Below are 26,366 nucleotides of genomic sequence, written 5' to 3'. Positions count from 1 at the left end.
GGTTAGAATCACCTTATAAACTATTAATTTGATTTAAAAAAACCACACACATTCAGCAAATACTTACTAACACTCATACTGTGAATCCTGTAGAGTCGTCATTTCATGGAGCCTGCTTTAAATGTTGACATTTTTGATTCATGTTCACACTTCAGTTACAGACCACAGAACACACACGTATTTTCAAAGCGCACTAAGGTCAGGGGGAACTGTCAATATTCAGCATCTCTGAAAAAAATCAAGCTTTATGGGTCCAATTCAGTTTTGCCCTACAGCACCTTTGAGCAAACTAGGCTGGCACAAAAGGACAATATGGCAGGCCTAAGCCCCTCCCCGAGAATACCCCCAATGCCACAGGGATTCCTGCCAGGCACAGAACCAGCTCCTCTTGCTCTGTTCTCCCTCCACAGCAGCCCCAGAGCAGAAGGCAATCATACATCTCTGGTGATTCTGTGCTCTTGCAACTTTCCATACAAGTCAGAACACCCTCAGGAGATAACTAGCCTAAACTGGGGGCTGAACCAGTCCTGTCCTTACACTGGCCCCAGCTTGAGCCATCCCTTGGGTAGGTCAAATTGGGGCAACCTCCCCAGGCCCTGTGCTTTGGGGGGCCCTGCACTTCGAACAAATCGGGACTGTCCCGATATTTAGCCCTTTGTCCCACGTCCCGACCGATGTATGATCGGTACGCCATTTGTCCCAATAATCAGGTGAGGAGGCAAGGGGGAAAAGTGAGACTGGAGGTGGGTGGACGAGCGGGGTGAGGAGCCGAACGGCAGGCGGGAGGGGGGTGAGGAGGCAGGCAGGTGGGTGGATGGTGAAGAGGAGAGCAGTGGTTGAGTTGGTGGAGGGGGCACGCCGGACGGACAGCGAGGAGACTAGCAGGGAGGCAAGCAGCGGGCAGATGGTGAGGAGGAGAGTGGCGGGCAGGTGGTGGTGGGAGGTGAGGAGTGAGCAGCGGCCGGGCAGGCAGAACCCATCATCAGCATGGATACATATCTTCTGGAATGGTGGTTGAAGCATGAAGAGACATATGTGCATCTGGCACGTAAGTATCTTGTGATGCCGGCTACAACAATGCCATGTGAACACCTGTTCTCACTTTCAGGTGACATTGTAAACAAGAAATGGGCAGCATTATCTCCTGCAAATTGTAACCAAAACATGTTTGTCTGAGTGATTGGCTGAAGTAGGACTGAGTGGACTTGTAGGTTCTACAGTTTTATATTGTTTTAATTTTGAATGCAGTTATTTTTTGTACATAATTCTACATTTGTAAGTTCAACTTTCATGATAAAGAGATTGAACTGCAGTACTTGTATTAGGTGAATTGAAATATACTATTTCTTTTGTTTTTTACAGTGCAAATATTTGTAATCAAAAATAAATATAAAATGAGCACTGTACCTTTGAATTCTGTATTGTAATTTAAATCAATCTATTTGAAAATGTAGATAACATCCAAAAATATTTAAATACATGGTATTCTATTATTGTTTATCAGTGCAATTAATCACGATTAATTTTTTTACTCGCTTGACAGCCCTACATTTTACACATATTTATTTAAAAATATGGCACACATATGCAATGAGCATGTGCTAGGAAATAAATCCTATTTGACTGATCGATGACAGTGGCTCTCAACCTTTCCAGACTACTGATTTATCTTGCGTACCCCCAAGTTTTACCTCACTTAAAAACTACTTGCTTACAAAATCAGAAATAAAAACACACACAAAAATGTGTCACAGGACACTATGACTGAAAAATTGCTTACCTTCTCATTTTTACCAGATAATTATAAAATAAATCAATTGGAATATAAATATTGTATTTACATTTCAGTGTATAGTATATAAGAAGTATAAACAAATCAATGTTGTATGAAATTTTAGTTTGTACTGACTTCCCTAGTGTTTTATGCAGCCTGTTGTAAAAGTAGGCAAATATCTAGATGAGCTGATGTACCTCCTAGAAGACCTCTGTGAACCCCCAGGGATACATGTACCCTGGTTGAGAACCACCAATCTATGATATTCTATTGAAAACAAAGACTGCAAATGAAAAACATGAAAACACTTGCTACTGAGTACTGAGAATAAAACAAGCAGGCCTTTCTGTTTACAAACGATTCTAAAAGATTCATAATCTCATATGGAAAATTCTTAGAAAATTAAGGCTAGCCAGCTGGATATATCTATCATCTGTATTGATAAAATGGACACAATTTTCTAGTGATATTAAACTCTGGACAAATTGATAGAGTTTTGTAACTGTACTTGTTTCCTTAATGTATCTGTCCAAAGAGAAATTCTCTAAAGTCTTACACAACATTGCTTGATTTACACAGCTTTAAAACAAATCTAAACCCCATTAAAGTTCACAGAACTGGAAGTCATTTAAACTCAATTCAACTTATTGAAATAACATCGGAAATCCAGAAATTGTAAATGTTAGTTTAAAATGTGTTCTACAACCGTAAAGGATTATTTGCGTTGTAAAAAATGGCCACGCTTATTTAATATAATAAAATATATGATGACTACTACATTAACAATAACATTTGGAGCCTTGAGTAAAGGACACTAGAAGAAACACTCTTGGTCAATAATGAAGGCCCCAAGGCCAAATGCTTTATCTGAAGGAATTATTTTTGTCCAGAACGTTTAATCTAGTCATCAGTTCCCTCTGCTCAAGATTCAGTGGGCCAGATCCTTAGCTGGTATAAACTGGCATATGTCCAATGATTTCAGCTACAGTGTACTCACAAGGAAAAAATGTCAGAGAGAGCTACACCAATGCAAACATGCTGAGTGTCTAGCCTAAGGTGTGGATCTTCATCGATCAGAGCAATATTTGTTCTGATAACATAATGAGCAGGGGGGTGGACTAGATGACCTCTTGAGGTCCCTTCCAACCCTGATATTCTATGATTCTATGAATGGTGGTGTACTTAGCTAGCTGAGAAACATGTACCAACTACTGATTCAATTCAAGTAGTTCAGAGATACAGTTTTTATTTGTCTAGTGCTATTTGGAAGTTAAAGATTATTCTCATGGCTGTATCTCCTAATTTGGAAGTCCTTTGATATATTCTAGACATGGGTTAATAGGATATTTGGATTAGGGAGGATATATACACAGTGTATTTAGAATTTGAATAGTTGGATAACTTTCAGATCTCTAAATTCAAATATCGTTGAATCCAATATCAAGCATGAGATCCCCATGGGATTATCTCCTACCCACAAGCCCCAGGCCACCTCACCATTACTAATCTTGAGGGGTCTTTCAGGTAGTAGAGAGAGGAGTGTGGCAGCTCAGTAGCCTTGTAATATTTTCCCCTGCCCCTTTTCTTACAATGTATTTGGGGGTGGCTGGTTCTTCTCCAGTCTTTTTTATGGGGCAACTGACAGAAGGAGGGCATTGCACGGCCACATCTCCAGGGAGAATTGGCTATCTGCATGCCCACCAGCCCTATTCTGCAGCAGCTGGGCGGGAACGGCTCAAAATGTTGTCATCCTTACTGCACTAGGGTTGAAAGCTGTGATACCTCAGAAAGCACTGAACATATTATGCACCAGATTTTCAAAGGTGCTCAGCACCTATTGAGAACAAGTGCCCAAAAAGGGAGCTGAGATCCTTTGAAAATCTGGTCCATAGGAAATAGGGGAACACTCCATCCACTGACCCTCAGTCTTAGTGAGTTATATCTCCATTGCAGTATTCTCTACACCTGCAAGAATCAGGAACAAGGAGCCAGGATCAGCACACTGATAACTGAAATGGCATCTCGCACAGGACGGTCCTGAGAACTACTACAAAGCGGTGTGTTTTGGATGAGATTTTTAATCATTTTTTGTAAAAAGTGTTGATTGTTTGTGGGGAAAATCAGCTGTGGAAAATAGATGTAATTATACATTTTTCTGGCTGTACCCTTTCTTTCTCTTGTATGGCTCAACATAAATGCCACTAGCACACAACTTAAAAGAATCTCTACTGTCTAGTTAGGAAGCTCCTCCAGCCACTTTGCAGCATTACCAACATGACCTTATCATTGCAAAATAGCTACACGTTTTTGTTAAAGTTCTTGTAGCCTAATCCTTTTCAAGCTCACTGGCTTGCATTACTACTCTGGAAAAATGCCCAATCTAAAATATAATGAAAAACTGAAAAAAATAGCCACAGCCACTATTACATTATAGAACCTACAGTCTAAGGCTCTGTGGGTTGACATTAATCAAAGATGAGACAGAGGGCTACATTGCAACTGTTACCTCCGCTGCTATTTCTGTTTTGCCTATAGTCAGTCCCCTAAAGGCAATAAGGCTACTGAACCACACACACACACACACACACACACACACACTTCTTATCATAGAATCATAGAAGATTAGGGTTGGAAGAGACCTCAGGAGGTCATCTAGTCCAATCCCCTGCTCAAAGCAGGACCAACACCAACTAAATCATCCCTTCCAGTGCTTCACCACCCTCTTAATGAAACAGTTTTTCCTAATATCCAATCTAGACCTCCCCCACTGCAACTTGAGACCACTGCTCCTTGTTCTGTCATCTGCCACCACTGAGCAAAGCCTAGCTCCATCCTCTTTGGAACTCCCCTTCAGGTAGTTGAAGGCTGCTATCAAATCCCCCCTCATTCTTCACTTCTGCAGACTACATAAGCCCAGTTCCCTCAGCCTCTCCTCATAAATCATGTGGCCCAGTGTCATTTTCGTTGCCCTCTGCTGGACTCTCTCCAATTTGTCCACATCCTTTCTGTAGTGGGGGGCTCAAAACTGAACGTAATACTTCAGATGTGGCCTCACCAGTGCCAAATAGAGGGGAATAATCACTTCTCTTGATCTGCTGGCAATGCTCCTACTAATGCAGCCCAATATGCAGTTCCTTCTTGGCAACCAGGGCACACTGTTGACTCATATCCAGCTTCTCGTCCACTGTAATCCCCAGATCCTTTCCTGCAGAATTGCAGTTTAGCCAATCGGTCCCCAGCCTGTAGCGGTGCACAGGATTCTTCCTTCCTAAGTGCAGGACTCTGCACTTGTCCTTGTTGAACCTCATCAGATTTCTTTTAACCCAATCCTCCAATTTATCTAGATCAATCTGGACCCTATCCCAACCCTCCAATATATCTACCTCTCCCCCCAGCTTAGTGTCATCCACAAACTTGCTGAGGGTGCAATCCATCCCATCATCCAGATAATTAATTAAGATGTTGAACAAAACCGGCCTCAGGACAGACCCCCTGAGGCACTCCACTTGATACCGGCTGCCAACTAGACATTGAGCCGTTGATCACTACCCGTTGAGCGCGATGATCTAGCCAGCTTTCTATCCATCTTATAGTCCATTCACCCAATCCATATTTTTTTAACTTGCTGGCAAGAATACTGTGGGAGACCGTATCAAAATCTTTGCTAAAGCTTTTTCTCCATTCACCATTGTTAAAAGACCAAACAGTAATACAGACAGAGTAACCAAATAGTTTCCTATAGAGACAATTGTGAAGTCCTTTCTTTAGTAATCAGAGTGCTATTTTGAAGTTTACAGCATAACTAATAAGCATTTACACTCTACACAAATATATTCTAATCTGTTAATCTAAACCCGTGTCTACACTACAAATTTATGTCAGTATAACTACATCGTTCAGGGGTGTGTTATAATGTAGTTATACCAACCTAACCCCTGGTGTAGACAATGCTATGTTGACAGGAGGGTTTCTCCCATTGACATAACTACTGCCTCTCGGAGAGGTGGAGAACCTATGCAAATGGGAGACACTCTCCTCACCATAGGCAGCGTCTTCACTAGGTGCTAGAGCTGCATCCCTGTAAGTATAGACAAGCCCTTACTTCCCACCTCTTCTCTACCTTCTGTAATGTGTGATCTGTATCTAGATCGTAAACTCTTTGGGACAGAGATTTCCTTTTCTTTTATGTTTATGCAGCACCCAGCACAATGGAGCTCGGGGCCTCTGTTTGTTAATGAAGTCTAAATAATTAGAAGGTGTTTGCCCCAATGAGTTTTGCATACTCCTTACATGTCCGCTGCTCTTGGACACAGCTTTCACTCAAAGATATAGACAGTTAAATGTAAACCTATCACTGAAGATTGCAGTTAATGAAAATACTTAAGCATTATTGGCAATAAAGAAAATATATATCTTACACCCAAGGAAAATACATAAAATTAATCCCCAATGTAACTATTTAGTGAAGTCACATCAGGGATAAATTTGTCCCAGTTAGTGTTCAAGTGTGCTCTCCTATTCCAAGTTAAAGCAATCCCCCCCTCATTTGTGGAGCATTGCAAGGAATTTGACAGTAATTCACAGAAAGAATAACAGTGGGGAAAAAACTGAGTTTGTGAACTAAAAAAAAATATCAGCTGGCTGGGCTCTCTGTACCACAACTGCAAAAATCTGGCTCCTGTTAGCTATTTTATGATTACAAATCAAACACCTGTGTCACCAGCTATACTACATGTGTGTGACTGCTGACCATCTGCAGTACACACCCTTTGACAGTTGCTTTACTTAGTGTGGGTTAGAAATGAGTTCATTGGAGATAAAGTCAACAGCAGAGTTAGCAAGCACTTTTTCTATTTTTGGAAGCTCCATACAACAGCAACGATTCTGATGATTATTCAGGACTTGGCCCAGCCTCAGTCAGTTGTGTTGGGGTAATCAATTCAGGTTTCAAACATGCAACCTGAGTCATGTGTGTTCAGGAGTACTGGCTTGCAATGAACATTTTGACTAGCTCCCATTGTGAAAATAAATCACATTTTCAGTACCTATTATTGATTTTACTATATGAAGAATCTAAATATAGACAGCTTTTATGTCTGACAACTGGATATTTGCCAGTTAACAAATACTATCTTTGTTTGAAAAATGTAGCTCTACGTACAGCTTTGTGGGGAATAAAAACAACAAATAAAACAAAAAACCCCACACCATTGGTATAACAGAAAAGTCATGTTTGAGCTGGTTTCACTGAAAGCAAATAAACTATTATTTCAACCCAAAAGTTTGGCTGTGAAAAACAGTGTAGAGCCAATTGCCGAGGGACCAAAGATTATTATAAAAGTCTTCCCCTGGGTGGTTCTTTGCACATTTACAGATCTTCCAAAGTTTAAAGTCTGGCAATGGTGTAGTTATAGTTCAATTCATTACAACTCACAGCAGCCAACAAAATCGCCTGCAGCCTCAATATAATTCATGAAATATAAAAGACTCTACTTTCTGGGGCTTGTAGAAAGCTTTTAAAATTTCTTCCAGGTAAATAATTGGACTACAAGGTGTAAGCCACATAGAAAATTTTGTTACGGGCAATAGAATAAACTACTTTTTAAATTAGAGAGGTAACAAGAATTATCCTATCAGAACCAATCAATGACCCATCAAGCTGCAATTTTGCCTTTGGCAAAGTCCAATAGACAATCCTTCAAAGAAAAACAAAAACATGAAACAAAACTAGGCATAATGTGCTTGACAATTTCTGCAAATGCTACTGCATGGGGAGAAAAATTCCTTCCTGACATACGTGAGGACTAACTCTGATTAGCCTGTGGCACTGATGGCAACCGGGAGAGGAGCAAGACTAGAAACAAGGTGGGCTTTTCTTCACATACAGCACTACAGAAGCACAGATGCACCAGCACCAGTGTAGTGCTTTAGTGAAGACCCTACTCCTGACAGCGTAGTTAATGCACTTCCCCAAGATGTGGTAGCTGTGTCAATGGGAGAAGTTCTCCCATTGACATAGCACTGTCTACATGGGTGGGGGGTTAGGTTGGTATAACTACATTGCTCGGGGTGTGGATTTTTCACACCCATGAGTGACAGTTATAGGTCTGTAGTGTAGAATTGGCCGACTGCAGAAGCCTTAAAAAATGTGAGTATGATATATGGCCACTGTGTGGAATGGCGGTTGTTGTTATGCAAGGATGTAGAGTGCAACTGCATCCTCCATTCTGGGGATGCTGCTGGGACGTACCCTGAACAGACTAGTGTAGGCTGCTGCTTGTTGGCAGCTCTCATTTCTGTATTACATAACATTTAAATACAAAATAATTTAGTTGTTAAATATAAGCTCTCTGTACCTTAATAAGAGCACTACATGAACACTACAATTTGAGTCCTGGATTAAATACACCTCTACCCCGATATAACGCGGTCCTTGGGAGCCAAAAAATCTCACCGTGTTATAGGTGAGGCTGCGTTATATCAGGGTAGGGAGAGGAACCGCTCCCCACCCCAGCTCACCTCCGCTCTCCCTCCGCCTCCTCCCATGAGTGTGACGCAGCTCCGCTTCTCCCCTCTCCCTCCCAGGCTTGCCGCGCCAATCAGCTGTTTGGTGTGGCAAGCCTGGGAGGGAGGAAAAGTGGAGCTGCAGCATGCTCGTGGGAGGAGGCGGAGCAGAGGTGAGCTGGGGCAGGGGGCCCCTGGAAAGGGCCGCAGCAAGTAACAGGCAGGCGAAGAGGAACCGCCTGTGGTAACACGAATTTGGATATAATGAGGTAAAGCAGCCCCGTCCTCTCGAGTGCTGCTTTACTGTGTTATATCCGAATTCGCGTTATATCGGACCGCATTATATCGGGGTAGAGGTGTAGTTGTAAGCACTGTATAAATATTTCCAGTATTGCTAACCCCAAACATTAAAAAAATCGTGAATCTGATCGCCAAAAATCATGAGACTGGCTTAGAGATTTTTAAGAAGTTATACTTTTGACTTCTCTTTATGAGCATTTAGGGTCCACTGAGGTCACATTTTCATGATTTTTCTCTGCAGTTATGAAGGCTAGAAACTTACTTTACAAACAGTAATAATGAAGCTGAGATTCTGATCTACTCACATGACTCCAGAAGCTGGGGTTTTAAGAAAAATACCAGCTGTTGGACTCACAATAATATTATAAGATTTGGCAGCACTGTACAGTGGTGCCAAATTCAAACTGTGGCTGGGGCATGAAGATAAAGCTAGTCCTAATCTACAAAGGCAAACAGAGGCAAGGAGCAGGTGAGACGGCCACATTTGCCTGCACCAGGGGCTTGGAGGGTGCCCTAGAGGGTGGATGTGAATGGCTACTTCCCAGGGAGAAGTGTGTGAACTTCCCCTGAGGAAGAGAGCTTGGCAACCAGCCACAAACAACTCCTGCTGCTGCTGCCTGCATCAAAAAGGCAGATGCCCAGGCGTGGCCCCTTGCAAGCCAGCAGAAGAACAGCTGCAGCCTCAACAACAGCCCAGCCACAAATTTAGAGAAGGAGGAATCCAAGTAGGGTTAACACTGTCCATTTTTTAACAGGCCAAACTTGTTTTTGTACTTACTGGCCAGTTAAAAGATTTGACATGCCAGGTTAGGAACATGTTGGAGTGCTCTACAATTCACACTCCTGTACTACAAACTGTGGCCCTGTGTTAGGAGAAGGTAAGAAAAATGATAGAACATAAAAGTACAGTGTGTATGACAGAGTGTGTGTGTGAAATCATTTTCTAAAACACTCCAGTGAGAATTAGCTACAGCAGCTAAACCACTAAAACCATTTTTGTTGGGGAAGGAGGCTGGTGTAACACTGACAGACCCCGGTCGTCAGCGGGCACGATCCAACCTGGGACTTCCGGAGCTAAATGCATGAGCTAAAAGCCATATGGCTGTTACCTAAGGCTGCAGAGCAGACTCATTAATCTCACTCTCTAAGTGATCTCAGTGCCACTAGAGGGGACAAAACACCACACTCAGAAGGTGTGTGGGTTACACTAGCAGTAGCCAGTTTTTCTGCATCTCAGAGGTGGCAACCCTAAAGAGCACATTCCAGCTACAGGACCTTAGACAGAGACCCCAGACCTCAGATCAACATCCTGGAGCATACCCTAGCAGAAAGGAGCCCAGACAGGACCAGCTAGTGCACCCTAACTAGCATACCTTAGATTAAAAAGTCTAGCCAATGAGTAGGAGGTTTCTTTGTTTTGTTTAAATCACATCCTTACAGGAGGTACAGCAGCACAGTCCAAAGGAGTCTATCACAGAGCTGCTGAGCAGTACCAGTACATATTGGTATTAGACTTCTGTGTTCAAATTGCATTTTTCCCTTATTGTCAATTTGCTGCTTCTTTGATTTTTAGGGAGATAAGAGGAGCAGAGAAGACTCAGCAATGAGCTTCCTTAAGTGCATGAAGCATGCTCTAGATGCTCGGTCAGATACACAGGCCTGTAGTTAAAGTAAAAGAAGATAAAGGATGCCCACAACAAAGAAAATGGAAGCCCCTGTGTATCAACACTAGACAGCATAAAAGCAATCACCAGCACCATTCTTTCCAGCAACATCGCTTCTGACTACAGAACTCCCTTAGCCAGTGCCCACAGAAGTAATCCAGCTACACAAGGCTCTTTGTCAAGAAAAGAAGCTGCACTGTTGCAGGTGTCTGAAGCTTAAGAGTTTGGGAACCAAAAAATCATAAGTTGTTCAGCTATACACAGAGTCTGAACTACAAAAGATCACCTAATATGGCAAAAATAAGTCAAAGTAGCAGATAGCTCTATGGAATCACATTTGTGATCAAAGGCTATTCAAAACACAACTTGCAGTTAAAAATATACAATGCTCCCTGAAGCAACCAAACAAGTCTTGGAAAATGCAGTGGTCAAGAGTGAGTCTGCCTATCAAGATTTTTCACACAACATACAAACTCAAAGTATCAGGGCTTTTATGGACTTCGCTCTTTTCATGTAAATCCATGTCTTCAATGGATTCAACATGAGAAGAGCTCTTCAGTCAAATTATGTGCAGACCTCACTGAACATACATTAGTAAAAGTAGAAATATCTCAGATATACAGGAGACTTGGAGCAACCCAGCAGTGATGGCAGATGAGTGCATGACTTCAAACAGCTACTTGGTCTTGATCGTGTGCCTTCATTTAGTGGTAAAATGAATAGTTGACAGAAGCTAATCCATCCAAATCACTGCACTGGTAAAAGCAGCATAGCAACCCTTCAGGACCATAGTCTAGACATTTTCTGAAGACTTCTTGCAGAGAAACTGAATTTGTTTTGCATCTAACTGAGCACTTACCATACTGGGAGAAATGAACATTTATGAATCAGGCAGAGTCTGTAAGTTGCTCACCAGCTGCATCATTTCTGCAATAGTCTCGTCGAGAGTGGTGGCTATTATAGTCACCAAAGTACACAGCTGGGTGAAGAAAAGAAGGTAATTTGTGGACTTTATTTGGAGATTTGTAGACGTTCGTTATGGTCAGTTGTCAGATTTTTATTGCAGTAATAGAAATTTCCATGGCCTTGGATTCTTCCAGGACTGAGACATCTTTAAGACTATACCCATTGTATATGGCAAGGCCACACTTCACAATGTTAAAGGTGACATGTATTTTATATCTTACAGCTTGCCATAGTCTGCATCTTGAGTTTCTTGTACAGCAACAACATCAATGTAATTATCCTTAAGAACTCTTGAAAGATAGTCACACTTAACATACGACAAACTTCCACATTAAGTTTGTACACGGGTATAGCTATCCTTATGGTTCTTTGATGCTAGACATGGACTCTTAACAAATTTCACATTGCTAATTATACCGAGACAGTGACAAATCAACATCCAGTAGCCTTTTGATGACATTCATTGCGTTAATCAATAATGTGCAACAGGAGCACCACATGAAGGTTGTCGTCTTGCTCCTATATTAAAATCATCGCGAATTCCTTAAGAATTTGGGGCCAAAGGGACAAGCATAGTTGGCACTGCTGTACATTCAACAGGGAAGATCTCAAAACGCTGGTATGAGATGATAGTCATTTCCCTTCTCAAACATGGGATACTACCATATGATGCCACCAGCTGTCACCCAATATTACTCCTCTCCGCAACTCATAAGGTAACAGGGAGGGTTTTGCCAGCTCATCTCATCCTTATCTTAGAGGCCATCCTGCCAAATTAAAAGGCTGGTTTTAGGCCAGGAGGAAGTTGCTGAAACCAGGTTCTTGCCATGACTAGTTACATCAAGGCTGGCTTCTAGTGGAATCTAAAAACTGGAACAGCATTGATAAATTTATTGGCCACCTATGATATGGTATGGAGATATGAGCTATTAGGGGTCATCCAATGCTGTGGCACTATGTGACTCCTGGCCATAATGTCAAGCAACTATAGACACCACATCTTTTTGAATGGGCAGATCAGCAAAATATTCACCCTCAATGATATTTAACCTCAAGGATTCATGCTGGCTCCTTCATGATTCAGTATCTATATTAGTGACTTACCTGACAATTTCACATAAGTTCATTTGCATTAACAACATCATTCTTGTGATGTAAGGCGAAGACAGCACCACCACTGGTGCTCTCTGCTGACCTCAAGATAATGACAGAATACTTGCAGTATTGAAAGCTCTGCCCCAACACCTCCAAATCACTGGTAATAGTCTTTCACCTAAACAATAAAGCCACTAAGGAACCACTTAATGTCACTTTTCATATGTCTGAAATGAGCCCTATTCTAAGTACCTGGGTGTAACTTTGGAATGAGCTTGACTTTTAAAGCTCATCTAAAAAAAAAAAAAACCATGAAAAAGGTAAAAACAAGGACTAACCTCATCCAAAAACTTGCAGGATCAATATGGGATGCCAATGCATGCACACTTAAATGACAACTATCACTGGCACACTCAAGTGCTGAATATTGTGTACCAGCCTGGGCAGGCAGTTCACATACCAAATTTCTGGCCGTGCAGCTTAACGTCATGACAAAAATTATAACTGGAACATTAAAACAAGCACCTACTCCAGGAGTAGGCAACCTATGGCACGTGTGCCAAAGGCAGCATACGAGCTGATTTTCAGTGGCACTCATACTGCCCGGGTCCTGGCCACCGGTCCGGGGGGCTCTGCATTTTAATTTAATTTTAAATGAAGCTTCTTAAACATTTTAAAAACCTTATTTACTTTACATACAACAATAGTTTAGTTATATATTATAGACTTATAGAAAGACTTTCTAAAAACATTAAAATGTATTACTGGCACGCAAAACTCTAATTTAGAGTGAATAAATGAAGACTCGGCACACCACTTCTGAAAGGTTGCCTACCCCTGACCTATTCAATAGTAGCCCACTCTGAGACATATACCCGCATCCAAGATGCAGAGAGAAACACACAACAGCTCATGAGTACAAGCAAATCATGGCCAACCTGAAAATTCATGAGGACACCTCCAAAATCTTCTGAAGTCGTGCCTGAAATCTCACAAGCTTTTTGGGGGATTGTGCTAAAGCTTTTAAAGCATTGTCATTCAATCTTGACATACACTGGAAAGAATTCTGGGATAATTCTAATGCCCCAAACAAACATTTGATTGCTGACCCCACAAAAGAACTTCCTGGCTTCAATCTACCCTGGAAACAATGGTCCAGATTAAACCACTTCAGAACACTGCCTGGCAGATGCTGTCATTTCTTACATCTCTGGAAGACAACACACAAGGGCTCTGTGGACACCAGTCAAACTATGGATCACATTATAAATCAATGCCCACTGGATTGTTTTCTGGTGGCATCTCAGGTTTACTCCAAAGCTACCCATTGGCTCTAATCTGGATTTGTCTACATGAACATTTCTAATCACCTCATGTACTATAAGAAAGAAGTTTTATTGATTTTTTTGGGCGGGAGGGAGGGGAATACCAGCGTAATTGCCCATCTATTAACTAGGGGGTTCTCAACCAACGGTATGCATACCGATGGGATTCTGGTTTTAGACAAGACTCAGAAGTGAAAAAATAGGCTCAAGTGTCACACTGAAATGTAAGTATAATATTTATATTACGATCAATTTATTTTATAAAATTATATGATAAAAATGAAAAAGTAAGCAATTTTTCAGTAATAGTGTGCTGTGACACACGTATTTTTATGTCTGATTTTGTAAGCAAGCAGTTTTTAAGTGAGGTGAAACTTGGGGTACTCAAGACAAATCAAACTCCTGAAAGGGGTACAGTAGTCTGGAAAGGTTGAGAACCGCTGCACTAACTCACATCTGCTATGTCACTGCTTCATTCAATGCTAGAACGCGATATTCAGACTGAAGAATTTTAAGGTAAAAAGGATGATGATAATCTAATCTGTCTTCCATATCCGATAGGAATTTGCCTAGTACTTCCTATATCAAGCCAAAAAATTCTAGTTGAACTAGAGCATATCTTTTAGAAAGACATCCAATCTAGATATAAAGACTCGAAGCACTGGAAAATCCACCACTCCCCCTGGTGAATTGTTCCAATGGTTTATTACCCTCATCATTAAAAATGTGTAACTTATTTCCTAGTTGAATTTTGATGAATTCATCATCTAGTCATTAGATTTTGTTATGCCATTGTCTGCTAGATTAAAGAGCCCTCTAGTGCCAGATATCTTCTCCCTGTGCAGATGATTATACACTGTGATCAAGACACTGCTGCAGATATCAGTAGAGTGAGTCACTGTAGATGTTCTTCAGCAAGCTGTATACCAGTGGTGGGCAACCTGCAGCCTGTCAGGGTAATCCACTGACGGGCCACCAGACAGTTTGTTTACATTGACCGCCCGCAGGCATAGCCGCCCACAGCTCCCAGTGGCTGCAGTTCGCCATTCCCGGCCAATGGGAGCTGCGGGAAGTGGCAGCCAGCATGTCCCGTGTGGGGCCCATGGGCTGCAGGTTGCCCACCACTGCTGTATACCATCTGATTCACCAGCATGCCTGATCTGAAATTGTTGTGATACAACTTATCAATGCTGGCTCAAAACTGAATATCAGCTGGGGACAGAAAGCGAGAGATACATCAAGGCTATAAGAAATGTCAAGTATTTTTGAAGCTTCCATGGAGATGCTGAACAGTAACTTCAGAAATATCCTGCATTCTGCCAAGGTTCCATACACTGCAGGAATTGTGCTAGGCAGTGTATCCAAACTGAGAGATCTATCAAGACAGCTGCAGAGAAAAGAGTGCATGACCAGAAGCTCTCACACTGATGTCACACACAGAACCACAGATTCCAAAGCCAGAAAGGACCATTGTGATCATCTAGTCTGACCTCCTGTATAACACAAACATTGTTGCAGTTCTGTGTATTTATATCAGTGGCTGTTGATCCAGGAGTATTTGCTGAAAAGGCAGAAAGGAGTATATGCAGAAATGGCACACATTCCATGTCTTTTGGCAATATCAGATTATGTAATGGAAAACGTGTTTGAGTCTATGATGCTGAAAAACTGGTTGCCAGCTCTGGCCAAGGCTATAGATGTTAGTTAAGAACTGACAGACTCATAGCAGGAAACCAAAACAGTTCATCGGTGTGTTACTTTTGTTCAAAATAGGTATTAATCTTATATTAATGTATTTAGTGTTTAGACTCTATGAAATGCTTGTAAGTTGATGCATGCATTAATTTAACGTGCAATGTCTGTATTCCATGCTACAAGATAAAAATATAAATTTGTTTTATAACTGTAAAAATGCCTGTTTTGAACTTGTGAACGCAGACAGGAAAAGTGGCTCCACACACCCATCCAAGAGGACTATCAACATTAAATGGGCCATCAAAGGAGAAAAGCTTTGTTAATTGCCCCATCCACCCATGGTGAAGTATGTGCAGGAGGCCTTGTCCCATCAGTTGGAATGCCAGAAGAGGCAAATAAAAATAGCTAATGAAGATTTTTCATCTCTTTCAAGTTTGAACTCTTACAAATTGGGTGCTGTAGGTTTGCTACAGAGAAATAAGGGATTAGCAAACATCACATGAAATGTAAATATTCACTGTCAATAATTGTTTTTATGCAATAAAAGTTTTTTGCAATTATTTTTACTAATCTGCTCAAGTTATCTTTAACCCAAAGAGCATGCCTGTGCTAAAGGACAAGGGGCTCCCTGGTATCTAGCAATGAGTCTCAGCTGGCCTGACCAGCTCAGTATACCCCAACTCACTGTTGTCATAAACTGTATCTAAAAGATGTCATGGAAGGTTTGCTAGAATGACATGCTAGTCATTAATATTATTGGGTGGTGTATGCACAAGTGATGTATGGAAAATTATAAATATGTGCTAGACATATGTTCTTACAATGTTTCTGGAAGATAGGGCATAAGGCACCCTGCCGTAGACAAAGGAACATGGTTCTGCCTGTTTGAATGTGTCTCCAATGTATATTGAGCAAAGAAAGACGATAGAAGTACATTTACATAAAAGGCAAACAAAGCCATCAGACTAGTTCGTGGGGGAGATAACCACTTAACTATCATAGTGGCAGGAAGGAAACTGCAAAAATTAACATGGGCTCAACTCCCACGTGACACAGCAAGCTGAGTCCCTAGGAGGGCTTCCTGCCTTGACAAAAAAGAAACTGTGAGGATATAAGCAGAGAGAGAAAGCCATTTTGGCATACTTAACCTGAGGAGACAATGAAACCAAGTGCTTTAGGCTCTATGTTGTATCCTGGGTAAGGACTGGGCAGCCATGCTGTAAGAACAACTGTGGTGAGAAAACTACTCCAAACAAAAGTTTGTTAAGTTAGGTTTTAGTCTTAGAAACGTATTTTTATTTTTGTTTGTTTGTAATCATTTCTATCCCAATTCCTTCTACTCGGTATCCGCTGAATACAAGTTCTTTGTTAATAAACGTAATCTTGTTTTATTACACAACCATCTCAGTGCAGTGTTTCAAACTGAAGAGTAAAATCTTCAGCCAAACTAACAGGCTGATGCTAGGTACTGTCTCTTTAAAGAAGCAGCAAACTTGATAAGGTTTTGTGAGGGACTAAGCACCGCAGAAGACATGGTTTTGGGGAGACTGGGAACTGGAAGGCTATTGGTGTCACTGCACAAAGAATAGCCAGGCTGATAGAAGCCAGGGTGAAGTCCTTGTGCTGTAAGCAGGCGGCTGGTGTCAGGGATCTAAGCTGCACAGTACAGAAGCACCTAAGGCTACAGGGCAGGTGGTGACATAACCCCTTAATTGTTTGGATGAACCCCCCAAAGCGTCACAGTACCTCATTATTCAGAAAATTTATACCCTGCATAGGTTGGTGGTTAGTTTTTTTAAAACAGTTTTTGACATGCTTTAACCTAGCAGTTTCAGATTTAATTTTAGTTCACTTTTAATTTAATATTCTGACAATTCAGCTCTAACTTGTTCTGAAATGAAAAAGGACTACAATGCTCAGGAAAGCTGGAAAGTTCTGATATTTCAAACTGCTGAGTGTAAACAGACCGCAGTTTGGGGGAGACAAAGCTGCAGTAAACTGAACAAGGACCCAAACAATCAAAATTAACCCTGGATACCAAAGAAAGACTACTAAATGCAATTACAGCATTCATGTTAGGAAGAAACAACTTCTTCTGATAATTTAGGCAAATTACTTAGAAAAATTGAGTTTGTACCTCTTTTTATCATGGAAACCACAGGAGGTGTTTTATTATGGGAATTAAACAGAGCTTATCCTAATGCAAGATGATTTTTACAATTCCCCCCCTGAAGAATCTAAATTGTAAAAATGTATGTAGACAAAATATTTTGGAAAATGCCACACTTCTAAAGACAAATGTAATGTCAGAGAAAGAGCCAAGTAAGTACGATATTTCCATTTTTATTTTGAGTGTCATTGCTGACTTTCTACTATGCATATTTTTAGTAATTTACAGATGGGAAGTGGCTGCATAGAAACCCTCTGACAATTATTTTCTTTATTGGTGCATGCACATGGAAATCCTCCCAGACTGCACATCTCTGTAGGCAAAGAAGCAAATACCTTCTTAAATACTATTCACAATTTGGAACCCCCAAAGACTTAATGGGTGCCATGCACTACCTTGCATGAAAAACTGACCGATTGACACTATTGTGACTGACATCACAAGAATAGCCTGATCTCTAGATTTTGCTCAAACGACTCACTCCTGAGGCACACCAAATTTCAGAAAAATCTGACTAAGCACGTTATGTTTAGAGGACTTTGTGTAAAGGTCAATCTTTAAAGAGAGGTGGTAATGCAACCTTAACTATAGTGGCATTGCTGCACTACTATTCTGGTAGCAACACTCAGTCACTTCCAAATTCTGTTGGAATTAAATTGGTAACCTGGTGGAGGAAGTTCTTTATTTCAAAACCAATCCTCAGAGTCATCCAGTCCCCTATTATATTGTTCTATTTTAAAATGTAGCTTTCAGTACATTTTCAGTAGGCTCCAAAATTCAAATTGTAATTAAACTTAATTTTCAAATATATTTCACAATTTATTTCTGATGCAAAGAGCTTCTCATTTTATAATTTCAGACGGCTGGGTTTCGACAAATGGGTACAATTTACTTTTAAAATGGTAAAAAAAAATTTATAAAATATGATTACAATAAATTGTATGGGGGAGGTTCTTAGGTGATACTGAAATAGAATTGTCAGATTCTTAGAGAAGTCACTTGCTGTTCTCTGCCTAATACTATTAGCATGAAATGCTCATTCCATTTCATACTCATCTTACTATAGATAAAACCACTGAGATGTATTTGTATTGTTGAACTGCATTAGTATGTTCTTAATCCCAACTGTCTTATTAACGTTCATAAAAAATCTTTTCAATTAGTAATTGAATTTAAGTCATTTAAACTTGAGGGTCAATTCCATTCATAATATTGTACCACCCCACCCCTAAATTAGACCAATTTAACCAACATAGTTATTCTACATAAACATACTAAACAGAGAAACAGACGATTCCAGAGATTCTAATAGATTTAAATATATTTTTAACCTTTGATATTCATTTTAAAGATGCAAGAATAAGAGTATATCAACATGTTGACAGTACAAAGCCTCCCGGGATTTCATGAAATTTCCCGTTAACTATTTAAAAAAATTGTTGAAATACTGTAACAATTTTATGTCAATAAAATGTTGTCTTAACATTTTCTATGCAATTATGTGTACGAACATACAGTGATGGACTCCCCCCGGGGTGCCACCTGGAACTGGGGTACCACTGAGCTCTCTGACCCACCAGCCTGGGCTCCCTCTCACACTGTGCTGCTGTGACAAGTTGCAAAGCCCTCCAAGCTTGCACTTTCATCGGCATTCACACAGGTGGGGGGACAGACCCGCTGCAGTTACGTGCAAGCTCTCTAACCACCAGAATCTCATCCTAGGACCTCAGAGCAGTACGGTCCTGCCTTGGTCAAATCTGGCCAGTATATTCGCTTAACACCTGGGGACTATGTGGTTACTTGTGGTAACCAAGCTGAGATTTTCCCCAGACACCTTAGTCAAATGCACACTGGTTTGGATTAAAACATAAAATAAGTTTAACTACAAAAGGATAGATTTTAAGTGATTAGAAGTGATAGCAAACAGATCAAAGCAGCTTACCTAGTAAATAAACAAAACTGTAAACTGAGTTTAACATACTAGATAGGTAGGATATGAATTAGCAGATTCTCACCCTGAGTGATAAACAGGCAGGCAGATTCTTAAGGAGCAAGCTGCACTAACTTATAGCTTGGAATCCCCAAGTATTTCATTCATAGGCTAAAAATCCCTTTAGTCTGGGTCCAGCACTTCTCCCCAGCTCAGTTTTATGTTCCTCAGGTGTTTCCAGGAATCTTCTTGGATGGGGAGTCAGTGAAGAACCACAATGATGTCACTCCCCAGCCTTAAATAGCTTTTGCATATGCTTTGTCTCAAAGCTTGATTCCCACGTCAGTCAGTGGAAAAACACTGATATCCCAATATGGAGTCCAGCACCAGGTGACCAGGTCACATGTGCCTGTAGTGTCACAGCAGCTATAACTCAGAGGCTGTTTATAGCATCCTTCAGGAAGGCCTCCCTCTCTTTCCCCCTGGTGTGAAATAAGCTTCTTGTAAGGCCTATTGTTCTCCCTAATGGTTTATTAACTTGAATGGGCCCTTCCCAGCCAGTCATCTAGACTGAGTTTTTTGTCTAGAGGGTGTTCCCCATGTGTAAACACATTTGAAACACAGATACATAGTCAATATTTCTAACTTCAGATACAAAAATTATACATGCACAGAAGTAGGACAATATTCAGTAAATCATAACTTTTTCAATATCTTACATGACCTATCTTGCATAAATACATCATAGTTATGCCATAATCATATCATATAATAATATCTCTATGAAGAATATAGAGTGCTGTGTCACACTTACCTTTTCCCCAGGAAGCCCAGAAACACCATTTTCTCCTTTAACACCCACTTCACCCTAAAAGATAAATTGCATATTTAGAGATTTAAGATCTGAGTTTGCCTTGCTACCAAGGCAACATGTTATTAACAGATTGTTTATTTCCCATGTATATATAGTTCTATTTTCTATCAAGCTTTACAAGATATCACAAAATGGTGCTCTCATTGTGAGAGCATTGTTTAGTGAAAATATGAGCTATGTAAACTTGGGGGAAAAACCTGATGGCATAAAATTAAAAACCTCACTTAAAGAAAAAGAGAAAAGAAAAGCAATTCAGAATTAAGGCCTGGTAAACACTTATACACATGCTTAACTTTGCTACCCCAAGCACTCCCATTGATTTCAGTGGAACTAGTCACTGTGGTATTAAAGTTGTACCTCTGGGTGGGCACTTCTGTCATAACTTGCATTAAAATGAAAAAGGTTGGATTTGTATTTTTCTACATTGCAGATGCATGAGGGCAAAATTTGTCTCTCTGTGACAGGGTTATGTATATACAAACATCAGTATCTAGTACCTTCACTCCTCATTAGGATATATCAGAGAAAAGGAAAGTGTGTTTCAATCACAGAATCATAGAAGATTAGGGTTGGAAGAGGCCATCTAGTCCAACCCCCTGCTCAAAGCAGGACCAAACCAACTAAATCATCCCAGCCAGGGCTTTGTCAAGACAGGCCTTAAAAACCTCTCAGGATGGAGATTTCACCACCTCCCTAGGTAACCAGCCAAGCTCCAACCTCTATGGAACCCCCTTTCAGGTAGGTGAAGGCTGCTATCAAATCCCCCCTCACTCTTCTCTTCTGCAGACTAAACAAGCTCAGTTCCCTCAGCCTCTTCTCGTAAGTCATCAATTTTCTCATTTTATAAAAGGTTTCAAAAATATAGGAGCCAATATCCTACTGTCCTAAAACAAAACTCCCGTTCATGGCAGGATTTAGCCCAGTGTATACATATACGCTACATGCAGCTAATATTTCTATTGCTAGCAGTTCACTTGTGCAGGTAGTATTTCTTCTTTTTTAAGATGCTAATAGTCAGGGGCAAAAGAAGTTCTCACTGAATTGGAATATCCACACCTCATGCTAACAAGTCATTTAATGTTAAATTCATCTACACCCAATACTTAAAAACAAGTATAAAATGTGTTGGGGATTTGCTAAAAGATGTATAGGACTAATCCTCAGCTGGTGTAAATTGGCATACCTCACTAACTTCAATGCTTCTATGGCAATTTAGAATAACTGAGAATCTGGACCATTGTTTTTAAAAACAAGTGAAGAAAACAACACACATTTAAATTTTCCTTAGTAATTTCAAGTATGACAATCTGTAAAGTTTTGAAATTAAAATGAGGGAAGATAACAAAAACACTGAATCAATATTAGATACTCTAATAATCACAAATGAAAAGTTTTTCTACTCTTATCTAAAAAAGAAACTTTCTTCCTAGCAACCAACAACTCAATTCTGCAGCCCCTTTTCAGTCAATAGCACATATGACAGTAATCCCACTGATTTCAATGGCATTACTCACATAAGTGCTACTCAGTGGGAGAAAAAGGTTACAGAATTAGACACCAAGTAAAGAAAAGAAAAAGTCTAGAGTCTGAAGGTCATGTTTTCTGGTTATCAGTTTCTAAAAGCAGGAGATTTCTCCAGGTGACTACTACCTGAACTTTGAAATGATCCCACTCTGTTGCCTATAACCCTTGCCCTTGTCTTTGTCTCTTCCTCTCTTGCCACAGCATCCATTCACAGAAACCCACAGAAATGACTGCACCTGCACAAGCCAGCTGGCAACTCTTATTTAATTGCATGTGAGTGGGATCAGCAAATCAAGCAAAATGAATTACACATGTGTATGCAGCTGCATTCCATGCAAAAATTCAAATCCAGTGAATTGAAGCAATTATTAGTTTTTTTCATTTTTTTTTCATATTGAAATTGTCTTGAATATAGTTATGTTAAGTTAGTTCAATCCCAACAGCAGAATAAAATCTTCAGTATGTGAATGACAAACAGCCACTGGCACTATGAGAGGGTGAACAGCAGGAAAGACTCCTGTTTCCTTGCCTAATCACCCACATCATACTTTGCTTCCTGTGCCACTTTCAGCTAAGAGAGACCAGAACATTTTATATTCAGCAGAATATTTTTACATATTATATGCTATAAATTCATAGTTCTATGTGCTACTTATGTAAAAAAAAAAAGCTCTAAGTGTGAGTGACTTACTAACTAGTCAACCATGGTAAATTTACACAGCTGTTTCGGAACAGTAGATAGACTTTCCTCCTAAAGACCTTAAGACAACTATATTCCATAGCAAATTGGATTATGAAGTTATTCCTGTATCATATAATTGTGATTTTAATAAGCAGAGTGTAAAGCGTACAGATTATACTTTATGTTATACTCCCTATATAAGAATGACTGAGCTTTCATACAGACATCAGGAGAGATTAGATAGCAGAAAAAAGAATCAGTAGGGGTATGAATGGACGAGTGGACTATAAGGTGGATAGAAAGCTGGCTAGATCATCAGGGACAACAGGTAGTGATCAACATCTCAATGTCTAGTTGGCAGCCGGTATCTAGCAGAGTGCCCGATGGGTTGGTCCTGAGGCCAGTTTTGTTTAACATCTTCATTAATGATCTGGATGATGGGATGGATTGCACCCTCAGCAAGTTCACGGATGACACTAAACTGGAGGCAGATCCACTGGAGGGTAGGGATAGGGTTCAGAATGACCTAGACAAATTGGAGGATTGGGCCAAAAGAAATCTGATGAAGTTCAACAAGGGCAAGTGCAGAGTCCTACATTTAGGATGGAAAAATCTCATGAACTGCTACAGGCTGGGGATCGACTAGCTAAGCAGTAGTTCTGCAGAAAAGGACCTGGGAATTACAGTGGATGAGAAGCTGGATATAAGTCAACAGTGTGCCCTTGTTGCTAAGAAGGCTAACGGCATACTGGGCTGCATTAGTAGGAGCATTGCCAGCAGATTGAGGGAAGTGATTATTCCCCTCTATTTGATAAGGTGAATCTACTAGTGAGGCCACATCTGGAATATTGCGTCCAGTTTTGGGCCCCCACTACAGAAAAGATGTGGACAAATTGGAGACAGTCCAGCAGAGGGCAACAAAAATGATTAGGGGGCTGGGGCACATGACTTACGAGGAGAGGCTGAGGGAACTTAGCTTATGTAATCTGCAGAAGAGAAGAATGAGTGGGGATTTGATAGCAGCCTTCAACTACTGAAGGGGCGTTCCAAATAGGATGGCTGTTTTCAGTAGTGGCAGATGACAGAACAAGGAGCAATGGTCTCAAGTTGCAGTGGGGGAGGTCTAGGTTGGATATTAGGAAAAACTATTTCACTAGGAGGGTGGTGAAGCACTGGAATGGGTTACCTTGAGAAGTGGTGGAATCCCCATCCTTAGAAGTTTTTAAGGCCTGGCTTGACAAAGCTATCCCAAGATTACAGATGGGGTGACTCAGGCACAGAGTCAGTGGCAGAGATGAGGAAAAAACAGGTTCACTGACTCCCAGCCCTATGCTCCATCTGCTAGACCAGCCTTCCTTGTCCCAGAGCATGCTAGCAATACATTGAATACTGAATGTGTGCTTTATAAATATAAACAAATAAATTAATAACAACAACTGAGAGCAATAATAGAACAGAATTAAAATCAATGACTTAGACAGAAACTAGCAGCAGCAATTTTTAATCAGGCAAAGTGGTTAATTTTGAGCTTTCCAAAATACTCAGACAAAACAGACTGCTTTCACCAGAAACCCATCATTTGCTGGCTCAGGGTTAAAGAGACTTGGATTTAAAGGCAGGATTCTAAAAAAACACACGTGTTAAGTATGAAACTACAGGGCTAATAAGAAGTAATATGGGGAATATTTTCAAAGGCACAAAAGGGAGTTGGGCACTTGAGTTAAGAATCTGATTATAAGGATTACTGGTGATTATAGGTATCAAAAATTAGAGCCATACTGTAATTACAGTGTAACTTCACTGCACTGTAACAAATGTTCATGCACTATGAAATATAACTGATTAATATAATCTGACAAGACTGGTGGTCTAGTTGTAGAAGAAAATCTGAGTTCAAAACCTGAGCTGTGTGAGCCTGCAGATTATGGTGAACTGAACCCAAATGTTTGATTCACAAAGATTGGAAGCAAACCCATCTATTTATGTTGTTTGGAAGTTATACCATAATTGAATACACTCTGACAACCACAGGAATCCCATCTCTCTCCCTTGTATTGTGGTCCATTCTATTACCAGCCCCTTCTTTCAATTTCTGTGAAGTCCTTGATGTTTTGAGTTGAGAGCAGATAAAACACCGTAAGGGTTAGGCTCAGGTGACCTCGCACCTCTCCTGGAGACAGGCAGCCTTTCTCCCTGATACTCTGGGGGGCAGTTCCCGGTTGCCTCTTCCCCTACTTTTTATCTTACCAAAGGGACCATCAGGAATGGACAATCTTCAATACACACCAAAGGTATTGGAGAGAGGCCAGGACACAATAGACTCCTGGATAGGTAGCAGGAAGGGGACACACTAATCCCAGGCCACTAAGGCCCAGATCCACAAAGGGACTTATAGCTAGGCACTTAAGAATGAGATTCAGAAAAGCCAGCAAGCTAGGTGGAGAGCTGCCTAAAATAGCCAATGGAAGATGCTGAGAAGAGGGGGTGTCCTAAACCCTCCCCCTTAGGGACTTAGATGTCTAAATCTGGGTTTCAGGGAAGCACCTATCTCTGCTAGCAATCCACAACTAGGAACCCCTCTCCTGGAGTCAGGTGGCTTAGGTGCCTACGTAATTTCTTATGAGAAAGAGTTAGGCACCTGCCTCCCTCCACACAAAACAGTGGCTGGAGATAGTGGTGGTGCTGCCACCCACTTTATAACCTTTAACCCAGTAGTTAGAGCACCCACCTGGAATGTGGGAGACCCAGGTTCATTTACCCCCTCTAATTCGAGTGGAGAAAGGATTTGAACAGGGGTCTCCCACCTCTCAGCAGGGTGCTCTGATCACTGAGTTATGGGATAGTCTGATGTGGGGCTCCCACAATCTCTCCTGTTGAAGCTGTTCCACTTTGGATAAATACTTCACGAGGCACTGGACCTGAGAGAGAAAGAGAGAAAATGACTCTGTAGCTGGTGGTTGGGGCACCCGCTGGGGAAGTGGAAGACCAGGGTCCCATCGCACTGCTCCAATGACTCTAATTATTTAAAAAGAGACAACAGTTTCTTGGGAAGGTGAAGATGTTTGAGAAGGCCTCACAGACTTTCCCTTGGTACAAACATAATCCTTCAGGTTTATGGATAAATCTCAAACCTTGAAACCAGGGTCACTTTGAAGGGGATAAAAGGTACAATACAAATATTTCCCACTTGTCATTCAAAACTGCTCAGTCCTACGGTCCTGCAGGCGGGAGTGTTACAGCAAGAGCCTTAGCCCTGTGAGAGAAGAGAACCTTGCACTGCTAATTAAATAAATAAATAAATAAATAAACCCTCTGGACAGTTCTGGAATGGCACTGATAATGGTTCCAGAGTGAATTTAGCCAAAAAGATGGGCTATTATGCCATGGGATCTCTAGAGGAATATAGGGAAACAAAGAGAAATGGGTGGAAAGATGTTCATGGCTGCAAGAGAGTAAAGGACTATTTGTCTCAGATTTGTACAAGATGATAATACCCTGATTTTCCCCATACAAAGTTAGCAATTCAGACCTTGAAGGATCACTAAAACAACCAGAGGGAAATAAATTGTCAGCTCATCCATCCGACCACTGAGCAATGATACTTAAATGCACAAAAGATAGTAACAGTTTCATAAACTGAACATAGAAAAGATCTTGTCAATGTTATGGGTCATGAAATCCATTCAGGATAATTAAATTTTGAAATAGCACAATGACCGGTCATTAAAAAATGAATTTAAACCTATCATTAATATTCACTATGAAAGGCAACATAATGACAATTCTTTTCAACAGAATTCAAGGTATTTACCAAGTAAAATATTTAATAAATAGCAGAATCTTAAGAATCTTGATATATGTTA

General features: G+C 40.7%; 1 protein-coding gene across 3 annotated transcripts in view; it reads right to left on the bottom strand.

Moving 5' to 3' along the window:
- Positions 1 to 26,366, bottom strand: part of COL19A1 (collagen type XIX alpha 1 chain) — a 323,634-nt gene that overhangs the window by 243,142 nt on the left and 54,126 nt on the right. For all 3 annotated transcript variants that reach the window (XM_042848857.2, XM_008178207.4, XM_042848856.2), the window contains exon 10: positions 20,238 to 20,291. In XM_042848857.2, coding sequence (XP_042704791.2) covers positions 20,238 to 20,291 — 54 coding nt within the window. The remainder of the gene's footprint in view (positions 1 to 20,237; positions 20,292 to 26,366) is intronic.

The sequence above is a fragment of the Chrysemys picta genome, chromosome 3 (assembly GCF_011386835.1).
Source record: "Chrysemys picta bellii isolate R12L10 chromosome 3, ASM1138683v2, whole genome shotgun sequence".
Classification (NCBI taxonomy): domain Eukaryota; kingdom Metazoa; phylum Chordata; order Testudines; family Emydidae; genus Chrysemys; species Chrysemys picta.
Note: the sequence above shows the minus strand (reverse complement) of the source record. Positions and strands in the feature narration are given on the sequence as shown.